Below are 21,113 nucleotides of genomic sequence, written 5' to 3' on the forward strand. Positions count from 1 at the left end.
AGGAACTATCAAAAAATATCTTAAAAATGAATCGTATGAATCAAACATTTCATCTCTGACAGGAAAATATGTTATTTAACCGCAAATCAATATACATCAGAAATGCCCCACGAGTTTGTTTTTAAATAAATATTGCATCAAGGTAATGCAATTACGATCACTTAAAGATATCAATTTGTTCATTTAAAAGTGTTGCTAGACTTAGTGATTGAATTTCGATAAATTATTTTCTTCGAAAAAAAAAGGGAAAATTTTGCTGACGGAAGAAATTTAAATGTATTCGAAACAATGAAAGCAAAATTGACGAAGGCATTTATATTATTTCAAAAAAGATGCGATACTACAAGAATAACCAAAACATCCGAGTTTTTGCTATTTTTATCAATACTATATAAATGAAATATAAAACTGAAACAAATCTTAAATGCTTTGAAAATTCAGATATATTAAACTTCTCCAAGGGAAAGAAGAAAAAAAAAAAACTAAATAAATATTTTTAATATTTCGGGATGCAGCTGATGCTTATTAGGAGAGTGACATTCGTTTGATGCCGGACAATCATTAAAATTATAGTTAAAATCTCACAAAAAAAAAAAGCATGACAGATTTTTTTTTTTAAGTGAACTTTATAAAATAATGAATTGTGTCAAACACAAACACCAAGAAGTAAAATAAGAATGATCGGTTGAAGAATAAAATGAATAAATCTATACCAAAAGTACTTGAAATATTAAAAAATATTGCAGAATTGTGAAAAAAAGATCTCAAGAAATCTGCATTTCCCAGAAATGCATCACATATGACAAAAAAAAAAAAAAAAAGTTATGAATAATACCGCTGGCAGTAGTATCACAATATGGTTAAAAAAAAAAAAGTGCCGGCTTTCTGGCATATGGGTCGAGTCTTCCCCGTGCTCTGAGTGTCCCGAGTTCAAGTCCTGGTTCGGGTATGGTTGTTCTTTCACCCTGTGTTCCTGTGTTCTATCTGTGAAGTGTGTGAAACAGACCCCCTTTAAAAAAAGGGTGTACAAGCGAATGTGTGAGAAGTCAGTCAGTTAGTTAGAAGTTATGAATAGAATTAGAAGTCAGACTTCTGCCCTCGGGTGCTCAGGGGTCTTTATCCTCAGAAGCTACTGCACCCCCTTTTTCTTTGGTAACGCGAACACGAAATCATCTTCAACAACAACAAAAAAGTAACTTGTACATATTCATAGAAGCCATTCTACAGCAAGGATCAAATTAATTGTCAAACGAACGCATTTGTCGAACGGAAGAAAAGTATGAAAACGGACAGCGGGTCGAAGAGGACAGTGAAAAAATAAAGTATAAATGATTTAATACAATAAACATTGCTCATTCTCTCGACAAACTAGCTGCTCGAAAAAATTAATATAATAATCAACAATAAGTAAATTTATAGTAAAATATAATCATTAACAATATTTCAACAAGTTATTGATTATTTATAAAATATTCTTAATAAGTTAGAGAAAATTTATATTACAATGAAATTTTATGATAATTTATTAAATAAATTTGAATTGTATTTATTTTGAGTTAAATCCCTTAATTAGATAATAGGCAGAAATTTGAGTGAATGAATTTCTTCTTCGTCGTCTGAGTACAAAATTTAATTAGAACTGCGAAATAAATTCTTAAGAATTAAACTAATTAATATATAGTTCAGACATAAAAGTTTTTACAACTTTATTATTGAATTTGCAACAATGTTAACATTATCAGTTCAGTTCCTTCTTACAGATTAAGCATTGTATCCATTATGTACAACAAATGAATCGCATGAACTACAAACCATTTATTTTCTTCCATGCATTCATTCATTCACAACCGCGCAGTAACCAATCAATTTTAAAAAAGAACAAATCATTTCAAGTATCAATGGCGTTTATACATTTGTTATTCATAAAAGAAATACCAATATAAAAGGATACTGAAAAGCCGGAATCATGCCATCAAAAAAGAAAATAATCCTTTCCCACATCATCAGACATCTTTCAGACGTCACGTGTTCTTTTTCTTTATTATTATTATCTTCCTTCCGAATTCCAAAGGCAACAAAAACAGTTCAAATGACTTAGTAAACTGCAAGTGACACGGTTACTCTTTGAAAATGCCGAAGAAAATGGCTAAATTTGGAATTCATTGCTCATAAAATATTGACCATTGAGAATACAGAGCATAATCGGAATTCGATTGGCATTGCCTGAAGCAGAATAAAAGAAATTGTTCTGCAAAAGCCGATTTACGGTTTCTGCTAAGTTCTGATGTGACGTAATAAACTATCATTATGGGTCATAAATTTTACTCCTATCTTGAATGCCATAGATAATATAAAGTATTCTATTTTAGTTTTTTTTAAAAAAAAGAGGGTGAAGAAAAAAAGAAAAATATGCTGCCTATTTGTTATAAATTTTCAAAATTAAGGAATTTTTCAATATTTATAAATTTCTAAGGAAATACAGAATTCTTTTCTCTTTCATGCCACTTTGCTTCAGGGATTTTAATAACAATTAGGAAATTTAACTAGCTAAGAAATACAATGATTATGAAACAAGTATCGGCAGTTGCCAGGTGTTTAAAAAAGAGCAATTATAGTTTCTAATAAATTTTATTTATGTAGATATTTTTTTCAAAAATATTTTCACTAACAATAAAAATGAATGTGTGTGTGTGCGCGCGCACGCACCCAAGTTCTACAAGCCAGACCGTTTAACTTAGAATTATCAAACTTGGCACATAAAAAAAAACTTGGAAACACTTGGAAAGTTTAATTAAAATTCGAACAAATTAAAAATTAAGCGAAATTTTGTCGTTCCCTGCAAAAATTTACTGCATGAAAATGAATTTTGCACCATTTCAAAATTCAAAAAACCTTTTTAATGATACAAATTTAACAGGCATGCAGCGTTTTCACTGTTTCATCAAATATTTAATGAAAACTCAAGTTAAAGGACTCTGTTTAACATCTGTGTAGTTTAGCAGACAAATTAAAAAGTGAAGTTACAATATCGCGAAATACGAATGAAGTAGATATATTAACCAGATATTTACATTTTTAAATAGTGCTATGATGTTATGACGTTATTTCCATTAGTAAGTTTCGTGTACACATTAAATAAAACTTAAAACAATTAAAATAACATGGCATTAATAACAGATGATTTGGCGGAATCACAAAACGATTTATCTAAAATCAAATGTAACCAATATTCCCGGAGAGCCAGCTAATCGCTTGTGGTAAGTAGCAAGCAATAAAGTCACGAAATGTAATAATGCAGAAACATTTAGTTAGATGATGTTAGAAGTTTTACGATATTTAGCCTACATTGAATTAATTTTGGAGCCTGTTGTTGCATATTAACACAACATTATTAATTAATTACATAAACTGTTTTGTTTCAGCTATTCATCCCATTTTGAAAATTTAATATCTCGATGTAACAGATTAAATTATAATGACAAGGAATTCTAATCAGGTTTCTTTTCACTTTGGAAGTCTTAAGCGATAATATATGATTAAACTATTAATTAGTAAAACGTATGATAAAAAGTAGTAAAATGTACGATTAAAATTTATAATTAAATGATTATGTTTATTTAATAATCGTCATAGAGTTTTGGTATGATGCTGTAATTTATTAATTTCGGAATTAATGGTTATTAATTGTCTCAATACAAAAGTTTTTTTTTTTTTTTTTTTTTTTTTTACTAAAAAAATTCAATAGCTATTCAATACTATGTACAACTAATACTTATAACACTAATAATTATTTAAATCTTTAAAATGAAATTAAAGAAAAATTTATAACTTTTAGGATTTAAAAAAATATTATTGACGATACGAAATCAAATACGACATTCAAAGCAAACTGTTTAAAATTTAAGAAAAATACATTTTAGCTTAATTATAGGAGTGTCTGGTTTAGAAGAAACAAAACGGATATTTTGGAAAGACCTCGTAATTTTGATTCAGAGGTCAGATAGTTAGGATATGACATCGGCTTTACCAAATTTCTGCACCACATTAGCAACAAAAGGTCATGAAAAACTACGGTACAGAATCTTTATTAAATTGCTTATTATCCAAAATAATAATTATATGATAAATTATATTTTATTTAAATATCACTTACTTATTTGATTAATTATGTAATCCTTATATATTGTTATGAGTCGTTTTGTATTAACAACAATTCATTCTACAATTTAAAATTACGAACTTTTACTTTATCAATATTAAATGTTTTTTAATAATTGGTTAAATAATCAGTCCCCTCTAACATCAAAGATTTTTTATATAAATTTTGGTAAAAATACTCAATAGTGATTGTTCATCGATTCATATGCAGAAAAAAAAATTCTGATTAAATACTACAGTACTATTCAAGAGTGTAATTGCAAATTTTACAAAATAAAATATTTTTCATTTCACCATTCTAACAAATATTTTGCATTTCAACAATATTTTCAGCTAAACTATTAAATCGTGTTTATTTTTTCGAAGTACATCAAAAAAATTATATGAAATTCCTGTTCAAATCTTGATTTTGCAATAATATAATTAAACTTCAAGTGACCGGTTCTTTTCTACAATGCTTTAAATTGAAGTTCAATGCCATCAGAAGTTGCTCCACAGTCAATTTTGCCCTTAAACAATTATATTTCAGACCTCGAGCAGATCCGACCTCCTTGTTGGAAATCAACTATAAATCAGAACTGCATTTGTAGCGGAAACCACAGATGCAGGTGTGGCAACTAAAACCGGGCCAGAAAACCAGCTGTTCATCAGAAACTAAGGCAGAAAGAAACATGGAAGATTTCGGCGCTGATCTGTCTCCGCTAGAACAAGCACAAAATTTCCTAATTTGTAGACGTCTACGTGAGAATGGGACCCGCTCGTTTTGGACGACGCCCCTACACCGCGCCCCTGTGCACCACGTACCGCAGGCTCTTGAACCCAACTTCCCAACAAAGAGTGACGCAACACTTGGGAATGCGAGTGGCTTGAAGGGGATATTTGCGTAGGTAAATAAACAATTTCTTGCTAAAAGAAAAACTTTTTTCATGCTGCCTAATCACTCGAGTGCGTTCTATTTAGAATTGAAGTGCGGTTTTTAGCGATGCGTGTGGTCAAGATCTGAATAACAATGGCATACATTAGCGTTCCATCGGAATGCGCGGACGAGAATTATTAGGCACAGGAACGGTCGAATTTTCGCGCCGTGTTTCGGTCTACTGAGATGAAAGCGAGATTCCGACTGAAAGAATGGAAGGAGGAACAAAGGCCAGTGAGTTTATGCTTGCTTGTTTTTTTTTTTTATGAGGAAATAGAGTTGATATTAAAATCAGTTGAGGCGAATAAAAATGCTAATAAAATTTCCATGAACTCCAGACAAAAAAGATTTTTCTTTAAAGGACAAGTGCATTCATCAGCAAATAAAATATTGACAATATTCGCAATAAGAAAATCTAATGTCAGTTATAAATGAAGTAATTACATTTGTGATCCGATAATTTTTGCAATTTCCATAGAATTCAATAGATTAACATATATTTATTAATTTATCAAGATAACAGTTTTTCTTTTCCACAAACAGCAATGATTTCCAAGTAAAATGCTTTAATCAAAGTCGAAAAGTGAAACCGTACCTACTTCCGTGACTTTACCTAAGATAGCTCTTGGAATTTTTTTTTAAAAAAATCATAAACTTTAAGTCTGTAATTATTTTTTTAACTAAAAATAGTTTATAATTTGATCATATTCATTTGAGAGGAAAACACCACCTTATTATTCATTAACACCAGCTTTTGTTTTAAACCTGAAATAAACAACAAGTAATGACATTGGTTGGGCTTTTAATCAATTATTAATGCAAAATAGTAAATGGTAATGAAAAAATAATAATAAATTGTCGTGAATGTTATATTTAGTATAAACGTTAAGATAATGTTTAATAAATTATAGGTCATATAAGAATATTGATTAAATCAGATACTTGTAACAATTATTAAATTGAAAAAACCTAACATACATAGAGAAACGTATTTTTCTATTTAATATTCGAAATCAAACTTCCGAGATTTGGCGATTAAACAGACATTCCCCAACGGTTCGACTGGATCTATAGATAACCAATCCACTTACAATTATTTGCTTAAATTAATTTATCAACAGGTATTTGCCTTAAATCATGAATAAAGAAAGTGAAAATAATGAAAAAAGAGAAAACGCCTTAATGTACATAAGAATATCTTTCTTTATCAGGATTAACAATATCCGTCTTTGAAAATCACAAAGCATTTACACGAGGCAAGAATAGTTAGAAATACTATAAGATGGAAGTAAGAAAGTGATTAGTAGAAAAATGACTTCTCAAGTACAAAACGAACAGGTTACATAAGTTGATGGAATTCAACTCCGGAAATTAAAAGTCAAGCCAAATGAATTATGATAAGCACTCAAGTGTTTTGGCCGAGAAAAAAATAATTATTTCCGGTATTTTTTTCTAGTTAAAGTCTTGTCTAACTTTTCGTGTACGTATATATATATATATATAGCGATTATGCTACGTAGAAATATATGCAGCTGAATCACAGATATAGAAGAGATTTAAAATCCCTTCCATTTTACAGGTCTTTAATAATATTAATTGGTCTTTAATAAAGTTAATTTTAAAAAAAATAATAAAATTACAAGGTAGCCGAACGTAATAATAAAATTGAAATCGTGTCAAAAGATAAAATCTTTATAATCTACTGAAGATAAGATTTGATAGAACTGTACAAATATCATACCAAACCCCTTTTTCATCATAAAAAATACAAAAATATCTACATTTTTACGCCAATGTCACTGTGATAAATGTAAAATGATAATATATTAATAACTAACTTCCTTGGAAACTCTTTCGTGACAGCTGCCACAATTCACCCAAATTTATTTTGCTTAACTACATGTAATTTAAAGTACAAAGAAAATTTGAAATATTAAGATGCAAATAAGAAACCTATTCAAAAACAGATGACAATTTACTCGATAGAAGAATTTTCGATAATATGAGAAAATATTCGATTTAGTTTCACTAAAGTCCCGTTTAGAAGCCATGACAGCTACTTACTATGATTGAGGTACATGAACTATGGTAACATGACTATGACAATAAATGAATCTGTACAATCCTCGTCTTCAAAATTACGCGCTTCATCAGGGATACGATGTAATTATAAATGAATCTAACACGTAAAGAAACCATCATACAAAAAACTTCGTTGGTCAAAACAAGTTACAAACTTGGATATGCCGAGCCCAAACACAAGATTACCATAAAACCAATACAGCCCATAATTATGCAAAAGATTTATATTGTATAAAAATTTAAAAATTCGAACATTAGTCTGAATCTGTTGTTGTTTATTGAAATCTGCTCACATTTACTTTTAATTATAAAGTAAAAGTAATGTGCATGAAAAAAAAAAAAAAGTACATCTTCACAACGCACTTACTAAAACCACATAAATGCACTTACTAAAACAATCAAAATCTCAATAAATAAACAACTGTTATGAACTAAATTTAAAAAATAATAATTATGGAACGGGATTATATAGAAATAAATTTAGTATCACAGAAATGCTTCCTTTCTTTTAATTTTAAAGAAATTCTGGTTGTAAAAAAATGAGGATTTTTGCACAAAAATGTTTTTTGGACAATCATTAGCTCCGAAGATTTTGAGAGAAAACGATGAAATTTTTATGAATTAAAATGAAACTTAAATTTTGAAAAACCCTTTCTTAAGGATTAATTAAATTCGTAGATCTAGATGCAACAATTTGCCCTCCAGAATGTTTAAAATGACGGTCATACGGAACGAATGCAAAATAAAATTTAATCTGAGCCGTCAATATAACAATTAGCGTAACTGAAAGTGTACTATCAAATTTATTGAATTAACATCAAAATAAATATTCCACGAAAATAAAATTACAAAAGCAAATTTCATACGAATTCATAAATAAATTAAAAAAGAATACTAAAATTCAATATTAGCCCATTAAAAAGCATAGAAAATACTATTTTCTATCAATCAGTAATCCAAGTCCATATAAGTCTATTTAAGCTTCACCGAATGATTCATTTTCCCAGGAGTCATTTAATTCTCTTGAACTCGAAGCTCTCAATAGACCAGTAACTCTATATTTGCTGCCGCACAAGAATTACCTGCTTCGATGACGACAAGCCCTTTGAACACGTGATGTTCCTTCCAATGGACGCGCCCTTTCAGAAAGGAATTGCCCGCATCTCCAGGAGCGTTTCCATAAATAAAATCTGACATTAAGTAATCTAAATTCCAATTATAGATGTCAAACTTCATTAGTTGTTATAGTGTGATGAATTAGATAAACTCGCTGTGATTAATGAAATTAAAAATTACTTTAATAATTCATCATCATTTTTGGAAGCGTAACATAATTAATAAATACAAGTACATACCTCATTTATTAAATGATGAACGATTCTTAACGGTTCTTGATAATTAAAGTGAAAAATAGTCGATGTAAAATTTAAAATAGGAAACTTGTTCATCAACATAAAGCACTTTTTTAACGTCAATGTCTTTGAAAAAATACTTTTCCAAAAAATCAAATAACTCTTTTTAAATATATAAATAAAGCATCGAAAAAAAAAATAAGTACACATCCACCAAGATTCTTCATTAATCTTATAAATAGTATTTCGAGATTATGTCGTCTTTTCTAATTTAGGGACTTTTATATGGGAGTTTATAAGAATTTGTTTCTCACCAGCCAATTTTTTTTCACTAGTATTAATAAAAATAAATTAAGCATTTGAGTGAGTTAATTGTTTTTTATGTTATTATTTTATGTTACTTTAATTTTTCAAACCTTACATTTTGAAGAATAATTGAAACTTTTCTGGCATTCATAAATCAAATATATTGGCGATTCTATCAGACTAGAATTGATGACAACTACTCTAAATTACATTCTGTTCTTGTTTTCTTAGTTAAAAAAAATAATACAGTCAACGATTTAAATTAATTTGAAACTAACCATAGCGATTGAAACATATTGGAAATTAGGGTAGGACGAAATTTAATTTCTGTAAAGTTAAATCTATTGAATCAAGTATTGATATCTCATATCCATTATGTCTGCTTTTAACAGCAACATTTTATAATCCTAATAATAAAAAAACGGCGTTTAAGTTTAATTATATAAACGTTACGTTTTAAAGCAACACTAGGGCTATTTTGAACGGCATTTAGGAATAAAGAGCATGATAAAAATTTATCAAAAAAAAGTATTTTTTAATTTTAACAAAAACGCATTTAGAGCATTTCAGTTCGTTTTGAGTATCTTGAAAAACAAATTTAATAACTGGATAAAAGTTAATAAAAAATAAAAACAAAATCGGTGGAAGGCGACCAATTTTTAAAACTTCAAAGCATCAACGTCCATTTAATTTTAAAAATAAATAATTTCATAATTAATAATTATTCATGTTTTTTCAGAATAAACTTGTAAATTTTTAAATAGCATACGAGTAATTTTAAACTGTTACTCAAAAATCTGTTTTAAAAAATGAGAGTATATCAAATAAAGGTCATAAATCCATTAAGGCAGTCCCATGAAAGGCGAGCTGTCTTTAACGAAAAACATAATGAAAATTGCATATAACACTTGACATTTATGGAAAAATTAATAGTGGCAAAAAAATCGAGCTTTTTATTTTTAAAAAAGTACAATATTTTATTCGCTTCTATAAACGACATATTAAAATTATGAAGAACACGACGAACAAAGGTAAAATATCAACTACCAATTCTAAAACAAAGCAAAAAAAAAAAAAAAATCGGAACAGATTCCATAAATAATATAATTTAATCATATCAAATAACTCTGTTACCTGTTTACAATGTTAGCATTTAAGAAAATTTGGGATGATATTTTGATTTACATTACGAATAAATAATTCATTAATTACGATTCAAATGGGTGATAAGTATTTATTATTTCATAAATAAATTATTTATTAGTATCAAGAGAAAAAACAAATTGAAGTTTTAGGTGAATAATTTTTTGCACCAAAATTTTGGAAAATGATTTAATTTATTACATAAATAAAACTTTTCAGGGCACATTTATCATGAATGGAAAACCATAAGTGATAAAATTAGCAGTTCATATTATTTAGAATCTGTATGTAATTTTTTTTTTTAATTTATGACGGTTTAAAGAAAAGGAAGGGGGGGGGGGAGATCAATTAAAATATTTTTTTCTTTTATTATGTACAGAATATTCATGTAACTTAAACTTATTGTCAATCGTTTTCTTAGTTTACGACCATTCTTCATTGTAATTTAAAAAAATTTTCGACGGGACAAACAAAATTACTAAATAAAAATTTAATTAAAATGTCGTATTAATATAAAAAAAACTTTTATAGATACAACTGCAAAAACAGCTAATATGATAAAAGCATTACACGCGTTTTAAAAGACGCGCGTGCATAAATGACACAAACTCTTGAAACGCATCCACAAGGAGAAGTAAAAAAATAAACAAATACCTGTTCTGGGAAAGCTGCTGATCATCCTTCAGAATATACCTCGAATTGACAGGAGGTATCAAACCCAGACTCTGCAAAATTCGTTTCCATATATCGAATAATCCGATATACATTTTAACTTGATTATTATAAAACAAAACATTCAGCGTCGCTTAGGACTCAGAAGCAATGAAGAAATCACGAGACCCGAAACCTTCATGAAGCATCCTGAATTCAAAAAAGGTAGGTCGCGAACAGTGTTCAGAATCACGCGCTCTTTCCGCATCACTACTACGTATACGCGAATCACAACAATGTATTCACGACAGAAGGAGACCGAAAGCGATTCGCTTTTTTGGCAAGCTGCCAACATACGTTAATGCCAGCCGCCGGAGTTGATCGCTCTTTTTGGCGACTAGAAAGATTTTTCGAGGGGCTAATGGCCCGGTGAAGATTTAAAAAAGCATGCTTTCCTGGGTGTGGTGTAAAAACCACAAACATGCAAATGCTATGCAAAAAATGGGCAGAGGAAATGTAATGCTGTGCGCATTCACAGTTGAAATTGTGAAACAGAAGTGCAATGCAGGAACAAAATGCAGAAATATTCATACCTCATACGGGAGCTCTCGCAAGCACGTGAGCAGTCGGTGGCCGACATTTAAACGTGATTTTGGGCGGGCTAACGAAAATGATCGATACGAGGGAATGTTGCTCTCTTTTTGGTCGAGCGCCGCCACCGAGTATTCTCAACAGAAAGCGTGGTTTTTAGAATGTGCAATAAACCATAACTATATGCAAGAGAGAAGTGAAAAATAATGAATTCCATAAAAATAAATGAAATTCTAGAAACGAGAATTTTTTTTCATGCAATGAAAAACTACCAATGGGAAATCAACATACAAACAGAAAATTTAATGCAGTCGTGAATTATTCTTTAAGAGAGAATGCTGAAAAATCATAAAGAAAGGTAGTAATTCATAAGCACTGCAAACCTTAAGTTCAAGAAGTTGATGGAAAAGAGGGATTTATTCTATAAAATAACTAATAATCTACACGGAATATAAAAATATATCTAAATGCTTATCATATGCATAAAAGAAACATTTTCAACAAATCAAAGCTTTGGAATATTTCCATATTTATTTTTGATTTATATTAATAAATATATATGTCAAATAAAAAAATAAAGTCTTTAAAATTTCCCAATTTATGCCAAAATAACCAAATGTTTTTCAGTAATCTTACCACTCAATAAAAAAAAAAATAATTAGCTCTGTACGAATTTTAATCTTCAATAATAAGAACATTATTTTTAAAAAATTATTAAAAAACTGTCATTTTTCAGTTTAAAAACAGAATAAAATAATCATATCAGTAGAGTGATGCCAATATCGAGCATAACAGCTCGAGTTTAATCATTTTATTTTACTAAAGATAACAGGCGCTTACAAAACCCCACTAGGAATGCAAAATTAATTTAATACTTATAGTCCTCAGGTCTCGTTATCAGTTTAATCATCCATATTTACGGAAAATCTAACCGTATTGTGTTAACTAAAACAACATCCAAAAAATATAAATAAATGAAACAGCGAATGAACATAGAGCAATACAATTTTAAAACAACTTTCTTCCATTACAATAGAAAGATTTTGCTCTTTGAAACTTCGCCCATGAAATATTTCTAGGTTTCAAAATTGGCAAAGAAGTTCATGCAATGTTTTCAAAATTTCTCTTCAGAATAATACTTTTATTGATAAAAGAAATGATTATTTTCACGATCAGTGACAAAAAAAAATCATAAAAAAATTAGTAATCAAAAGCAAACATTTCATCCCTAACGGTTTTTTGTTATTTGAAGTTACAATGTGAAATGAAACAAGCGAAATAGAAACTAGATATGACTGATACATAATAATTTGGAACACACAATTCGGTGTGCAAAAGCTAATTTCTTAAAAACAACGAGATAACAAAAAGATGAGAAGAAAAATTATGATGTAGCATATAAAGAAGATCAAAATATAGTAAAATATTTATAACTCTTGCTTATTCATTTTATGTCATTGATAAAAAGCCATCACCAATTTCGGCTTGAAAAAAAAAAGCGATCCTTTAATAAAACCTTGCGAAGGTCTGATTGAATCCTATACGATCAAATGAATGCTGATTCATTGTTACAAGGCTCTCAATCATATTATTTTAAACAAAAATCCTGTAATATGAAACCTTAAAGAGATGTTTATCTGTAGGTCATTGTTACTTCAATCAATTCAACGTTAGATGATAAACATCAGAGATATTGTGATATTTTATAAATTGTGAAAATAGTTGTAGGCAAAACAACCATTATAGCAAACATGCAACAAAAAAGCATTTAATAGCTAAACATGTCAGACTTGCAATTGTGATACAAGTGTCAAGGAGAAAGAGAATACAGCAGCCGTCAAGAGGAAAAACGTAAACATCGTTTTAGACGTATTCCAATTTTTTCCCGCTCTTTGTTTACCAACATATCTTACTTAAGCGAAGTTCAGCAAGGTCTCAACATTTTATTTGTTTATGACCACGATACTGTTATATTTCTCCCAATTCTGCAATAAAAATTTATCCTAAATCTATATTGTTATTATCTCTCTATATGTTGCTACTTTTTTATATATCAAGAAAGAAGTGGTCAATGTTATTTTAGAGGGAATAAAATAATCGAATAACTTTATTTTGCACATTAAATTTGCAAAAGTGAAATGATTTTTTAGCAGTAAAAATTTTTTATTTAACATAAAAAAAATTTTAATCAATTTTCAGAAATTATAAAACAAACTTAATAGTTACAAATAATGGATTAAAACCTTTATTTTTGTAAAATTCTGACAAGTTTATGAGAGTGATTACGTCAAATTTTAGTTAAATATTTTATAATTGCAAAATTTTTATAGAAAAAGTACTTTTCGATATTGAATTACAAAAATCAATACAGATTGTTCGCTTGTCCTTCTGAGTACAATATGGATAGAAGGCAAATTGAACAATTCAATTTCAGCAAATAAATAAATAACCTTGACATTTTAAATGGCATTCAACAAAGAGAGAAGTTTCAAAAGACATAAAATGTCAACTGCAAACCAGATAATATTAATATAGATGAAAATATACTGAGGTTTTATTTAAAGAAAAATAAAATTAATAAATCTAAAATTTTCAAAAGGTATTATTACTTATTATATTTGACAAAATCTATTATAATTTGATCATCATTAAATGAAAGTTTTTATTCAAAAAAATATTAGATTAACTACATTTATAGATGGTACTTTTAAAAGATTTTGTATGCAATAATTAGGGCAAGTTAAATTTATTTATCCTGAAATGATAAATTTATGTAACAAAATAATAAAAATTAAATTAGCAATCAATCAAATATTAGCAATTTTTTAAATATAAAAAATAAACAAAAGTTTGAAATATAAAATAGCATTTATAAATCTCATAGTTTCCCATTTTTAAATAGAATTTTCCGATGTAAAAATTTAAATCCGGCTCCAAAATTTTAAATGATAACAACAATCTTTCCAATAGAACACAGAATGAGGTAATAAACACTCAAAGTATCCAAGTGAGTTTATTATAAGTGATGCTAGGTTTGAAAACAATGAAAGAAAATCAAACTGAAAATGAAGACTGAAAAAAGTCTTAATTTATAATGTATGTTTTTTTAACAACATCCAAGCGATAAACAATAGAAAATTTACCGTCATGTAATAAAAGAAATATGATGAAAAAATTAATATAGGGTTAGAGTTTAAAAAGCATGTTATCACTTTTCTTTCAAACGACACTGCATTAATAGAAAATTTAGATTAAAAGTAATTTTACTGCGCTGAATGTCAAGCAGTGATTAGCTTCAGAGGTGTAAAAAAAATCAACTGAATAAATGAGAAAAAATATAAAAAAGGCAAATAATGACAAAATAAATAATTTTTCTAAGCAATTTTTTAAAAAAATGATCAAATCAAATAATATTTTTATTTCAAATTACATATAAAAAACGGCTAAAGATTAATAACAAAACTTACTTCTATTCCACATTTTCAATTGAAATTACTACAAAAGGAACAACAAGAAATTTTTAAATGAACATCCGAGAATAAAATAGGATTTTCGCTATTAATCTGTAATTTCATCTATAGTTCATTTATAAAGTGCAATCAAATTGTATTCAAGGAAAATTGCACATGCAACATATAGGTGAATACACAAATATGAAAAGTTCTGAAAACTTTCCTAAACATCGAAAATAGAATCAAATTCATATGGTTGGTAGCAGGAAGCATAAAAGAATTGCCCAATGGAAGAAGAACTAGAAACATAACCCAAGAAACACAAAGGAACACCAATTCTAAGGCAATGGAATAAATATACAGGGTGTTTATTTAGTCCCGGACCCATTTTGATGTTTAATAACTCATAAAATAATAAAGATAGATTAAAATTAATAACATAAATGGTTAAATAGATTCAAAAAGTTTCATGCCCCTTGTCAATGAACTTCCACGTGTGCCCCCATCGTCGCACGGAGAATATCAAGTCGATAGTCAATTTCACGCCAGGTAGCGGCAAGCATGTCGGCATCCACAGAGCCTATTGCGGTTGTAATTCTGGCTTTTAAGTCATCAATGTTCGACACTCTCCTCCTGAAAACGTTGGAGGATATTTTTGGTAAATTCTGAAATTTCTCTGTGCTTGCACTATCGATTTCGTTTCTATGAACCACCATAAAATCTGTGCTTTCTCTTGCGGTGTATGCATTCTCCTTAATATCCGCTCGAATAAAACATCACATACAAAAGTACTACATAGAACAAACACATCAAAAGTAAACATAACATTGCAATAGTTGCCAAAAACAAAAGAGAGAAAAATGCAATTAATAAGCAGACGATATTTAGAAAAGTACAGATATTTAGACTGGAAAATGAAATTATCTGAAATTAACCACACGCGCAGACGATATTTACAAAAGTAAAAATATTCAAACCTGAAAAGGAAAATATATGAGTTATTCCATCGATAAATGCCATAAGTTTGTTTATATCTTCATTATTTTATGAGTTATTAAACATCAAAATGGGTCCGGGACTTTATAAACACCCTGTACAATAACATATTGCCATAGTATTATATAATAGTAAACTGGACTACTGGATGCAAGGATGGAAGGTTCCAGGTCTCGGAAAAAATACTTCATTCATATTTACCAACCAACTCTTCAGGGAGAACGAATCTTCAAGTAAATTATCTTTCGGTGGAGTAAACAAACATAAGGAATCCTCCTTGATAATTTTAAGCTTTGAAAAAAAGCGCCTTTGTTTCACCATCTTTATGATACAGATGATCACTTGAGACAGCGGGATATACAGATCTGGAGGAGCGTCAAGCCAACACCCTCTTTTCCAAACGAGCTATTGGCTATTTGTAAAAAGCTTGTTGCTATATCACCTGAATGTTTATCGGGGGCTAAGGGACTTCGGTCAAGATAAGAGTGTCACCAGTTTCTCAGTTTACTTAATGAGCAATAGCGTCACGATCTTACCGTCATCTGACTTGTTGTTTCGAATATGCCCTTGTTGATTGACCCTCTTTATGAAATTCCTTACAAATATTGAACTACTGTTTCCCAGACAGGTAAAAAGCAAAGCTATAAAGTTTTACTAAATTTAGACTACTTTCCAGATTAAAATTATCAGCAAAAGTGTAATTTTTCCATCCAAATTTTAATTTGATAATACGTAATCTTCCAAGAACTATATTCAATGAAAAACTAGGCAGGAATTTTAGAAAGTAGGTGCTAAATATCAAAATTAGCATTTTTAGAAAGGCTGCTATGATATCATTAAAAAAAAATGATTTCATCTGAATACAAATTATTTTCATCTCAATTATTAACGAAAATAATAAATCAATTTCTTACTGATGTCTTCTTCATGTATAAGAAATATCGTGAATGAAGAAAAAAAATGTACCAATTATTTTCATTATAATTTTATTAAAACAGTCAACATTACTTTTAACACAACCAGTTACGGAAATTCACTTTGTTTTAATACATTATAGACAAGCACAATGCTATGATTCTTTTTCATACCAAAGTGAAAGACGTACATTATAAGCATAGCAACGGTTACTAAGCAATATCAATTTGGCAATTTTATAGGCCATAGAAAATGACAAATATCATAGCAACGGTTACTAAGCAATGTCAATTTGGCAATTTTATAGGCCACAAAGAAAGATAAATATCATAGCAACGGTTGTTACGCATTTACTTTAAAAAAAATCTCAGATAATAAATAAAGTTATAAAATATTTTAATTTTAATACAAAGAATTTTTTAAAATTTCAATAACGTATTTGTACCTTTAATTTTATCACAATATTTGTCACCCTAAGCAATCAGCAGGAAATATACTAATTTTTATTGTTCTAAATCAAATTTCTTGTAAGTACCTTGAACCTCATAGCGCACTATTTCAAACTGTAATGGATATTTAATCTGTACTATTAAGAAGACGTGCTTTTTTCATTGTGTCCATGTACTTTTTTTTTATTGCAGGTCTATGAAAAAACTTAAAATTTGAGCTTTAAAACTGAAAGGAAATTATAGCAATTCAGTTAATCTAAATTAAATTAAACATGCTCGTCAAACATATAAAGAAAAACATATAAGAAAACAATACACAAAATTCAAACATCGCCGCAGTGTTGTGTACACTACCGATTAACTACGTGAGTCGTTCCTTTTTACTGATAAAATGTAAAGTTCAGAATACTAAAAAAAGAAACAATATTATATATAACAGAGCAATATTATATTTTTACACATTCAAATATACCACGGGGGGGGGGGGAGTTTAAAAAAAATCTATAAAATATTTCCATTAGTTTTTATTTCTGGAGTTAAGATTTAACTCTTAATTACTTCGAAAAAATTCAAAATTTCTAAAGGATGTTTTACAATAAAACCTTCTTAACATGCAAAATAATTTTTTTTTAAAAAGACAGCATTTTCATACTTTATTTTTTAAGAGTGGCAGAAAAAACATGGTTAAATATCTGTAGGGGGTGGGATTAAAAATTTTTGAATTTTAATATAACAATAAGAAATATTATGTTTATTTTATACTAAAAATATTTTTCAAAAATTATAAAAAAAAATATTTAAAAAGTCGTTATGGTCAAAGGTACTACCATCGAATTTATAATTTCAGCATTTCAAGATAACCTAAAAATTATTTTTGAGTAATAATATATTTTAAAATAATTATAAAAAAGAACAAAAATCCAACACTTTGGTTAAATGTCAATATATAGAAATTCTAATAAAAAAAATATCGAAAGTTGATAAAAGGAAATTCCTAATTCACATTTTTACACTCTTAAGTAAATTTGCATCACATTTGGTAAAAACAACGATCCGCGCTATACAAAATCAACAAACATAAATTTGTTTTTATTATTATTCGAGATGGAGACAAGAAATATCCCACACTTAAATATTATATATATTTAAATAAACTGGCGTTAAAGAGTCCTCCCTCTCCCCTAGGCTTCTAGTTTCTCCATTTCGAATATATTTTGATTATAGATTTTGAGGCCGAAACAGTCAAATTACACTAAAAGTTCTAAAATAAAAATTTATGCAGCAACAAAACTTTCAACATTTCAGCCTTTTTTAATCGACCTTATGGTCTAAAATGATGACATTATCAACGAACAAGAAGACATACGCGATCGCAACAATTAGTTATTAGGAGACCTAAATTCACAATTAATTAAAATTATTCTATTAAACCTTGCTTTATGTTCTACAATTCAAAACTGAATCAATTAAAAAAAAAATGGAAAACCAGAAAGATGTCGGCAATAAGTATAAATTTAAGATTTTTATCGCAAACAAATTAGCTATTTTTACTCAAAACTAGTTATTTTCTAGAAGCCCTCCAACACGTGCCGTGTGTTTGTGTTAGTAAATTGTATATAGATTCACTCTGGACTAAGAAATATGTGGAAAATCAGTTGTTTGTAGTTTGTGATTCAAGAGTCTTTTCCAGATAGTAATCTTTACAGAAAATACTTCTCGCAAGTCTTCTGCTCCATTTCACGTTGTTTTGACGCATTGTGAAACTGATAATCGCACCGGACATACTGGACTTAAGATCATAAGCCATATTAGATTTATTTAAAGATCAGATATAAAGATTCAAGTCTTCTGCTAAAGTAATATAAAAGAATGTTAAATAAACAAATAATTTTGTCTCGAATCCTCCTAACTGTAAGCAAAATTAAATTTTTATATTTTTATAGCAAATTATAAAATAATCCAAGTCAACTTAGCAAAAAGATGGAATACGAATGAGTAAATATAGTCTACCCCCCCCCCTCCCTTTCCTTTTTAAAATTATTTGAATATTTTCAGAAATTTTCGAAATTTTACAATATTTAAAAGAAAAACAAAAAACTTTCTTCGATAAATTTATAAGTGCAATTTTTTATAAATCTATAGAAGTTTTACAAGAATTCTGGATTATTAAATCCTAAAAATAGATTTTATGACACTACATACCAAAGTAATTTTTTAAAAATATATGACACCTGAAGGAAAATATATATATAGCTCTTGCTTTTTTTCAAACTACTTATTATTAACAGCAAATTCGAATAAATTACTCGATAATTTTCAGCTGCATTTTTCAATTGAAAAAATAATAATTTTGTCACAAAATAAAACCTACTCGCAACACAGATTTTAAAAGTTCATGAGTATTTTTAACGAGATAAATTCAATGTCAATTTTTCAAACTAAAATCACTATTTGGGAATTGAATTCAATTAAGAACTTAAAGTAAGGAATGGCTTTAAGTTCCAGAATAAAATATGCCAGCTGAACTGAGATTACATTCGTACTTTTAACCATGATTTGTTTGTAAATAACGAAAATTCTCTTTTAAATTTATTTTCGTACGCTCGCAAACATTAATACTTCTGTTAGAAGAGAATTAACTTTATATTTAACTTCCTTTTTTTTGTGACAGAAAAAAAAATGCAAATGTAATGGTTTTCTCTGATATATATATATATATATTTCATTCAGAAAAAAGCAAACAGAAAATTAATATTACCAACACATTCTAATGAACGAAAAGAAAATGTAAATTTTAAAATCGTTTGCAAAAACACTAGGAAGTAAGCAAACTTTTTTTAAAACTGCTTTTTATATTTGACATTAACGTTCTGAATGTTTAAATAAAGAAGATTTTGCTAGTCGTAACCTTTCAGTATGGCAATAGTACAGCAGACTCTCAATAATCTGGCATTTTCAGAACAACGAGGGGGGCAATTACAGGAAAAATGTCACTTCATGCGATGTAAACAACTGACTGCTATTCAGAATTTTATTTATATAATGTAATATTTAATATATACAACAGAATTTTCTGTTTAATTCTGTATTATTTATACAACAGCCATGGGTTAGGTTATTAAAATGCGTATTTTTTTAATGAACCTCCATTAATCAAGCAGTTTTATTAACATGGCAGTACTTTAGTCGGATATCTAGAGGACTATCGAGAACTTACTGTTACTTAAAAGCTAGTCTTTTTCTAAAGTGCAATCATACAAGCGGCAGTGGATAAAAACATGGTTATATTAAATGTATTAATACTTATAGATAAAATAATTTCCAAATTATAAAATAATCTTTAAGTGCATAAAATATGATTTTTTTTTTTTGTTAAATATATATTTTTAACTGATTCAGTTTAATTACTTTGGAGATTCTACATTTCCATTTTCCTAACTAACTTCAAAAAAAAAAAAAAAAAAAAAAAAATCTTCAACTTTTAAATCACATATTTTTGAGGATATTTTTACGCACTTTTAAATTCCCCGTCAGTTTTAACTAAATACTGCAAATGAAAATATTAAAAGGAATTCATAAATTATTATTAAGAACATTTAGTATAAAAAAAATCCAAGAAATATTTATAAATAACTATAATTTTTTTTAAAACGTGTAATCTGTTAAGTTGTTTAGGCAAATGCTTTTAATCATTAAAAGTTCGCAAGTATTTATACAAGTATATCGTATTTTATTACTTTTTTAAGATGCCGCAATCTTTATTCAGAACTGAAATATAGTAAAACAGCAAAATTTTTCTACGTCCTTCGAATTCTTTCGATATTATATTGCATGTCATATTGTATTCGACAATTTTGAATATTCCTAAAACATGTTAGTGGGTAGTGTCTGTTTCAAAACTATTATTTTAATATACTAATTAGTTTTTGTATACAGCGAAATATATCTTTATACGATAAATTTTAAAGAAGAAAATGTTAGAATTTTAATAAAAGAAAAGATTCAGCTACAATTGAAAATATTTTAAATAACCTTCCTCCTCAAACGCTGTCAACACGTATTAAAGTGCATATAATAAAATAAAGTCAGTAGAAATTTTTTC

At 28.2% G+C, this 21,113-nt stretch overlaps 1 protein-coding gene across 2 annotated transcripts in view; it reads right to left on the reverse strand.

The window, feature by feature from the left end:
• Positions 1-21,113, reverse strand: part of LOC129963623 (folliculin-interacting protein 1-like) — a 94,767-nt gene that overhangs the window by 24,639 nt on the left and 49,015 nt on the right. Inside the window, exon 1 of one of the 2 annotated variants that reach the window (XM_056078108.1) lies at positions 10,612-10,905. The exons of the other annotated variant lie outside the window; for it this stretch is intronic. Within the exon in view, the coding sequence (XP_055934083.1) occupies positions 10,612-10,724 (113 nt within the window). The 5' untranslated portion in view covers positions 10,725-10,905. Of the gene's footprint in view, positions 1-10,611; positions 10,906-21,113 lie in introns of those variants that run through there. 2 annotated transcript variants of the gene reach the window in all.

Source organism: Argiope bruennichi, chromosome 1 (assembly GCF_947563725.1).
Source record: "Argiope bruennichi chromosome 1, qqArgBrue1.1, whole genome shotgun sequence".
Classification (NCBI taxonomy): Eukaryota; Metazoa; Arthropoda; class Arachnida; order Araneae; family Araneidae; genus Argiope; species Argiope bruennichi.